The sequence below is a fragment of the Scophthalmus maximus genome, chromosome 20, assembly GCF_022379125.1.
Source record: "Scophthalmus maximus strain ysfricsl-2021 chromosome 20, ASM2237912v1, whole genome shotgun sequence".
In the NCBI taxonomy this organism is placed as follows: domain Eukaryota; kingdom Metazoa; phylum Chordata; class Actinopteri; order Pleuronectiformes; family Scophthalmidae; genus Scophthalmus; species Scophthalmus maximus.
This window is the reverse complement of record NC_061534.1, coordinates 7064593-7072500: the sequence shown is the minus strand read 5'-3', so window position 1 is coordinate 7072500 and position 7908 is coordinate 7064593. Positions and strand designations below refer to the sequence as shown.

General features: G+C 43.2%; 1 protein-coding gene across 1 annotated transcript in view; it reads left to right on the top strand.

Moving 5' to 3' along the window:
• The window catches only part of npdc1a (neural proliferation, differentiation and control, 1a), a 19881-nt gene extending 12787 nt beyond the window's left edge, over nucleotides 1-7094 (top strand). Inside the window, exons 3-9 of the mRNA XM_047329557.1 lie at nucleotides 3681-3788; nucleotides 3935-4159; nucleotides 4474-4540; nucleotides 5201-5291; nucleotides 5436-5515; nucleotides 5658-5757; nucleotides 5906-7094. Of these exons, the coding sequence (XP_047185513.1) occupies nucleotides 3681-3788; nucleotides 3935-4159; nucleotides 4474-4540; nucleotides 5201-5291; nucleotides 5436-5515; nucleotides 5658-5757; nucleotides 5906-5977 (743 nt within the window). The 3' untranslated portion in view covers nucleotides 5978-7094. The remainder of the gene's footprint in view (nucleotides 1-3680; nucleotides 3789-3934; nucleotides 4160-4473; nucleotides 4541-5200; nucleotides 5292-5435; nucleotides 5516-5657; nucleotides 5758-5905) is intronic.
• The last annotated feature ends 814 nt before the right edge of the window (nucleotides 7095-7908 follow it).

Here is a 7908-nt window from a genome sequence, read left to right as displayed (position 1 = left end):
TCGCGTCAGTGTTGTCACTTTGTGCATACACTTGTGATGTGGGCATGTGCGCACTCATGATCCATGGTTGTGGTTGAGAAGACTCCAAGTTCAAAGTTTCAGCAGGGGCCATGGTGAAGATTCAGATGACGCACATATACACTGAGCCCAGAGTATTTCAGACAAAATCCCTCCGTTACATCTTTGACTAGAGCTGAATCTGTATCATCTGCACGAGCCCCCAGGAAACAGGGGGGATTGGTAGAAGCCATAAAAAACTGTTTTATTTTCATCTGGAGTGAGGCGGTGCAGTATGACCAAAAATCTCATTTACAGATAGTGGTTATCATATCCAGTTTGCGATCCATACCGTCACTCGTCACATGTTCGTCATACCCTTTTCTCAGCTGTTTAATATGGTGTTAGTGGTTTTGCAAATGTTAAGTTGCCGTAATATCCCCTTCCCTCTTCGTGTTGTGTTTTTTTTGCCGAGTCGAGTCGTTGTTGTGGGGACCAGTCTTATACATCATTTGCAAAGTAGGGATTTCTGTTACGTGTCAGACTTTTCACACACAAACGACGTGCTGGCACAGAAATCGCCCCTGTAGTTATCATGGAACACTGCGTCACACAGCCCCTACATTAGAGAAACTTAGTGATGTGTATATGTAGCCCACTGCTAAATACTTACCAGTACATTACAGCATCATCATCACCAGCACGGTAAAGATCAGACATACATTATAGATGACTGCTCATACTTGCTGGTCACACTTCTTTATTCGTTGATGGCACAAACATGTGAATGTGAACGGGGACACCTAGTGGTGTCTGTGTGCACACTACACTGCAACAGACAGATTTGGAAATGATTGATATTGATATTACTGTTGAATTGGACAAAGCAGTTTATCATCATGATAGAATTAACTTCAGGCATTAACTAAATATTGACTGGGAAGAGAAAAACCGACAAATATAGACATTCCTTAGTCTTCCTTTTTTTAGTTGTTTCTCAGCTGTCTCACCTTTTAAATATTCAGCTTTACCTATGTTGTTGATATTCATATTAATGTTTTAAACATCGTCGGTTGATTTTAGACATATTTTAAGAAATTATGATGCAGTGTGTCAATAAGAACTGAACACTGGCCACTGACTTCAAGTCTCACAGCCTAAAAAAAAGTTTTACAGAATTTTTATTGCAAACAATTTGTTGTTGTTGTTGTTGTTGTGCCTTTGGTCGGTGCGTTCCTTTTTTCGAAACGACGACAAAGACGGGTGGGACTCACTGTTTATTGAAGGTTAGAACAATGCTGGTGACTCGCCTCACAGTCGCGCTATCTCACCAACTTTGGATTTCATGGGCAAAATTACTTCTTTTTTTTTACTGTGTGACGCATGAAAACTAATAAAACAGATGGGAGTTCCTGTTTTAACTGTGACCGTTTTGTTTCATTTCCGTTTACCAACTTCCCTGCTGACAAACAGAACATGAATCAGTAAGATCTGAAACAATAGCAGGCGGCTTTGTGCAAGTCAGTCATGAGACCTGGTTTCGGAGAATTTGCGCATGAACAATCAGTCAGACAGATCTGTAGTCTCTCTCTCTCTCTGTACATGTGCCATGTATTAAACTACCCACTAGAGGGCAGCAGAACTCGCATGGGTATAAATCAATAATCCACGAGTAGGACTGACGACATGATCCAAACAAACTCAACATGGATATCAACTAGGTTTAGTAGTTTGGAAAGAATTAAGTATTTTGTCTTCTCAAGCTTCTCACATGTTAGATTTTATCGTATTCTCCGGAAAAACTGTTATTATTATTTTGGGCTGTCGGTTGAGGTCATTACATCACTAGTCATCTCTGTAAGGTCTGTCGACTTGCGGGGGTCATAGATGAAACTAAATAAATACCATGAAAAAAAATAATAATAATAAAAAAATAACACAGCAGTTGAAATATCCATAGTTACAAAACTGTTTCCCGATCTAATACCAGATCAAATTACCACATGCTGATAGTGTTCCTAATGATCTCCTTTCCTCGGGTCGGTTATTAAAGGCTGGTTCATCAAATTCGAAATCTAGTCCATTCTAAAAAAAAACCCCGTTAAGGATCGTCATGGTCACATCACAGTGCATCCTTGAACTTCTACACAAGTGCACACCGAAGCGGTTGGAAACAAGATCTGTGAAATCAGTAGTGTGGTTTTCTTGTCTTTGTTTTACACAAGAAGAGTGTGGGGGTGCCAGGGAAGTAGCGTGGGTTCCTGCATGTGGTTTTTTCGGGGGGAGGAGGAAGAAATGTGAATGGTTTTTAAGTGGGAAAAGAGAGCAGCACAGATGTGTGTGACCCACAGTCCCCGTTGAGATCTTTAGTGTTTGTTTGTTGTACCCAACTGCCCCCTGGGTGCCTCTCAAGAGGTTATGGGTCATTATCAAGCTGGTGACAAAACCCTCTTACACAGGGAGAGGTGTGCGTGCTTAGTCAGTGTGTGACAAACTACACACGTACACACAATTGACACTCTCTCGGGTGCGCTATCAACCCGGGCTCTTTCCTTACGAGCAAATTCTGTCTTCATCCGTTTCCCTGCTCACCTTCAGCTATCACTGTCGGTGCCCACTTGCGAAATAGAAAGGGCGCTCATCTTTCTCCGAGTCTCCCCGTGAAATTCAAACCTGTGCTAACGCGAGTTGGAGATGGAGCTCCCAACCACCTGCAAAGTACAGATGGTGCATCCCGCCTCCGCAGACACCTGCTATGAAGTGCACTAAATGGCCATTAGTGGAGGGGGGGCAGGAAAATAACAAAGCAGACAGTGAAAGTGCGGGCAGGTCATATCGAACACATTAGCTCGGCCAGATGGTCGGCCTTCTGGAGTGAAAGTGACACTGCAATCCTTAAAACATCATGTAGGTGGTTGCATTAATATGTAAAAACACATTTGTTTTGATATTTTCACTGGTTGATATATTCCTTTTACATCTTTGATCCAGAATGCTGAACAGATAATCCGCGGCTTTAAGGCGTGATCTTGCAAAACAGCTTCTGATGTCACTTCTTGCAGTTTCTCTGGTTGCAGCCACTTCTCTCACGACTTCCTGCCAAGTGTTAATACCCATAATTTGATATTTGATATATAATGTAACTTTGCAGAGGGGAAACAACGCTTTGATCACCTCCATTAACAGCGAGCTATGGATTCCATTGTGAAAGTAGCTACCGGAGCTCCGAGAGGCAACGGTTTGGCTGATTGCTCCGGCCCCCCGCGGAGCTTCCTCCCCTGGCCACACACACACTATCGGCCGTGGTCTCCCCGGAGACCGCGACAGCACTGCAGGAATGTGGCTCACTGTCTGGCCTCGCGGGCTGTTAACAACAGTTTAGTGCTGTCCCCCTTCTTTTTTAACCAGTCCACAAACAAACAAGACACATGGGCACACTCCCTCTCCATCACCTCGGAGGCAAGGCCCTGAAAAGGGCACGTTGGGACCAGACATGCCTCTGGCCCACGGCCATGAATTTGGACAAGATTCTTAATGGTGCTATCCAGACCAAGAAGCGGCAGCAAATTAATCTGCTGAACTGAGTGTCCTCTTGCATCGTTTGTTTCCTTTTAGCTTTTACTCAAAGACTATGAAAGCCAGCGTAACAGTGACACTTTGAATCTTGTTTTTTTCTTTTAAAGTGACTTTCTACCCGGACCTGGACGAAGAGATCGATTTCCTTCAGGCTGTCATCGAGAAACAGGAAATATCGGAGTTCAAACCTCCGCAAAAGCAATCCAAACATCCTGGTGAGAACCATCTCACGACAGACATATCCGGGACTGCTTTGATCTTAACGTGTGTTTTACTGTAATTCTTGTGCACAAAGTTTTTTTTTATAAAATCCTGTCACTGTTTCCATCTCTCCCACTCTGTCACCCTCTCTCTCTCTCAGCTGCCGTCACCCACCCGACAGATGTGAAGAAGAGCAGGGCAGATGCCGCCAAACAAGGACGGAAAAGCCAGGCTCATCCCTCGTCTGAAAAGAGTCACGCCGCCGCCACAACCCCCGGCCCCGCGCTCGCTGACACGCCGACCCCACAGCCCAGGAGCACTGAAGGTGTGGTCCGGGCTGGTCCTCTGCCGGTCCCAGCACCGAAGAACGACAAGATTCTTGTCAGTGAGTACGACTTTATTACCCCTCGACACAGTGACACCTCAGCAGGAAGCTTTAGTACACACAGAGAGGGAACATTTAACCTCCTGATCCATGAGACGGATAAAAACAGGTGGCGGGTTCAATTTCAGGCCCATTATTACCAAATTGTTCAAATTCTTGAAGCAAGATTCCAGCGCTTGTCATCAAGCTTCGTCATCCCAGTGTGTTTGTTCCTTATCATTTTACTCAGAATTTCGTGGTGGGGTTAATCACACATTATTCACTCCTCCTTCTTTCTTTCTTTCTTTCTTTCTTTGTTTTTAATCAATGTGCAGTTCTGATCTCGGTGTGTGTCACGGTGGGCACTCTTGCATTGATCCTGGCAACCGTCTGTTTCGTCAAGTAAGTCTGAACACATAAAGTCACAAGTGACGCAAGAGGAGGCTAAATTCTGTCTACAATACTATATGAAACGTGGAAATATTTACGCTTGTAATTTTGCAACAAACAAAGACAAAAAACGTCATTTTTCTTTTCATATAATCGCCCCTTTAATATTTGTATTCATCACTCTTTCACCAGGTTTATACAATCTTTTTTGATCACAAGTTATTTCCCGCTGCGTTTCGTTCTCTTGAATATATCTCCTAAAAGCACGTGTCTAATTTTAGATGTGATTGGAAAACAAATGTAAGTTGTCATCATGATATTCAGATTAAAGTATGTATCATATACAAATGCTTTTTCAGCAGCGATTTTAGTGTTGTTGTTTGATTTATCCACAAAAAAAGAGCATAATATTTATATATATCTTTTTTTGACCTGTGGTAGTTTGGTGGTCTACTGTTCCCTTTCACGTTGGTTGCTTACACTCACAGTTTTGATCATCTGTACATATTGATTACCCAATTTTTTTTACCCTAAAAAAACAACAACGCGTGCTTCCGTTGGCTGTTCATATATCATCATCTGTGAGTTTTAAGTTAAAGGACGAGCAAGAAGCAGGAAACAGACCTCAGTATTGCAGGGGACTTTATGATGCCTCTCCCCCACCACACACAGGATGCAGAAAAAATCGCATCTGGCGCAGAAGGTCGACTACCCTGCTTTCGCTGGGGCGAGCATGCCTGCTGCCACGGCCGAAGGTACCTCGGTAAGCACGGAGCTCTCACGTCACCAGTCTATTACTGTAGCAGCGTATTCGGATTCTGTTTCTCACTTCCTCTGCACCAACCAGCAGATGTACGACCTCTGTTGTCAAGTGTGTCGTTCACACTTTGCTTCTTCTGTTTCCCAGGTGGGAGATCAGACCCTGGCCCAAAATGCCCAAATGTTTCACTACCAACATCAGAAACAGCAGATGCTTTCGCTGGGAAGGTATGGGCTTTTACTTACTTTTCCCTGCCTCTCATACCCGAATGCAAACTTAATCACTGTTGTGACCACATCCTTTGACCTTGTTTCTTCACTTCACCACCTTCACCTCAATGTTTTTTTTTTGATTCTTCTTCTTCTGCAGTCACAAACCTGAACCAAAAGTCCTCGACAATGAGGTCACATCAGACGAGGAGGAAGTGGGAGGAGACTTCACAGTATACGAGTGCCCAGGACTTGCACCAGTGGGTAGACACACGCACATGCACATGCACACGCACACGCACACGCACACACACACACACACACACACACACACACACGCGTACAAAACAAATGTTTTTTCTGATGTTCATTTTTTGACTAACAATACCCTTTTCCCCTCCTTGACAGACTGGAGAGATGGAAGTGAAGAACCCGCTGTTTGATGACTCATCTACGCATTATCAGGGGAATCAAATGTGAATGCTGAACACCTTGCACACACACACACACACACACACACACACACATATACAGACACACACACATGTGCAGGCATATAAGCCATTTCTCTAAAAGACACCACTTGATTGAGAGGATGCCGAGTTTTTAAAATTATTTTTCTTGTAGGCCTTTTACTGTATCTGCCCCTGCTCAGCTTTTAATACTACAAATGTATGTTGGGTTCCTTTTTAATTTATTTCTGAGACACTGTTCCCTGTCTTTTAACGTAAGCTTTTCAGAGTCCCCCAGCCCCATGTTTGTCCTCATGTGTGTTTTGTCGTGTTCAGCGTGTTAAAAATCAAACTATAGATTTTCTCCTCCCGTACCTTTTATCATTTTTCTTCATTTCTGCAGCTTTTTCCAAAGAATTTGATACAATAGCAAACATATAGATAGCACACAGAAACACACACGTATACATAGTCTAAGTTGAAAAAACAGGTGCCCGCCCTTGCTGTTTGTCATGCATAGCTAGCGGCAAATCCACATACCGTACCAGATACCCAGGGGATACTTAAAAACAGATCTCTGAGATACTTCTGTAAAAACTCTCCCTGACTCACCACAAGGTTTAGCGATGCTAATTGTGTGTCCTGTCATATAAGGTGCACATAAGTACTTGATTATGTCTGTTTGCATGGTTATGACTGTACCGTGTTGGCAGAGCTACGACGAGTTCCTCTGCCTCCCGTGTGTATGCATCCCGTCGATGGAGGAGGAATGTACAGTAAAAGTGACTTCTTAGCACTTGAATGAAAACTTTTTGCAGACAAACTATACTGATGGATGTGTAGGTGGTAAATAAATAAGACTCTCTTGTATTTGTCCCTGTTTCCTCCTCGTCAGTACCAAGTTGGCCCCGTGCTGCAAAATGTACATACAAGGAGTGAAAGTGAGTTCACCTTTTCTAGACATTTGTACATGCAGACCAAGGAATTAAAACTTTTTACCACATGTAAAAGAACTTTTGGCAAGACTTTTGTTTTGCCTTTTCTTTTTGTCTTTTTTCATGGAATGCATTGAACTATTTTGTGGACATTTAGTTCTGTTGAAATGAGAGGAAATAAAGACACAACATAACACGGCTTGAAAAACATTGAGACTTATGTTCACATTTATTTCACTCAGTGTAAACATCATATAGCTTTAAAAAGCAGCTAAAAATTGCTTATTTATTAAATGTGATACTGTTAAAAAAAAATTAAAGCTGCAGTCCCGTCCAAAAACTACTGAAACTACAAGGCAACATCTTTGAGATTGCCAGATTATGACTACTCCCAGAAAGTGTGTGTGTGTGTGTGTGTGTATGTTGGGGGTAGTGGTGAAGAAGGAGCTTGCGTATCCCTCAATGTTGGTTTCGTATATGTGCTTATATGTCTGTGTGTGTGTTGGGGAGGAGGGGGCAGGTCAGTCTCCTGTCCCCATTGAGCCACGCAGGGCCGTTAAAGCCCTTTGTGTTGGTGCACAGTGGAAGGAAGGCAGCCATTGGCCCTCAGATGAAAACCTGAGTGGGTGGAGGGTGTGTGAAGGTGGGTGTCAAAGGCAGGACCGTTAGGGAGAAAATCAAAAAGCCATCAGACTTGTTCGCGGTGGGACACGGTTGTGCCGCTCAACAGGAGGAGCGACGTTTAAGTTCCAGTCCTATTGATTTATTGACCACTATAGAGATTAAGATTTGCAGCAATGATCTTTGACGTTCAGATGTCATGTCTCCTCCTCTTTCTTTCTTTCTAGAGACAGTTCTTGTGATCTTATCCCGCAGACACAAGTTTTAAAGGATATTTAATAAATGTCTCAGAAGGGTTTTTTTTTTGCAACTGCATGTTCTGCGAAACAATCTGTCAAATTTTGAGGTGCCAAGTGCGGTTAAGTGTGTATATTTACACACACGAGCGAACAGACCAAAAGGC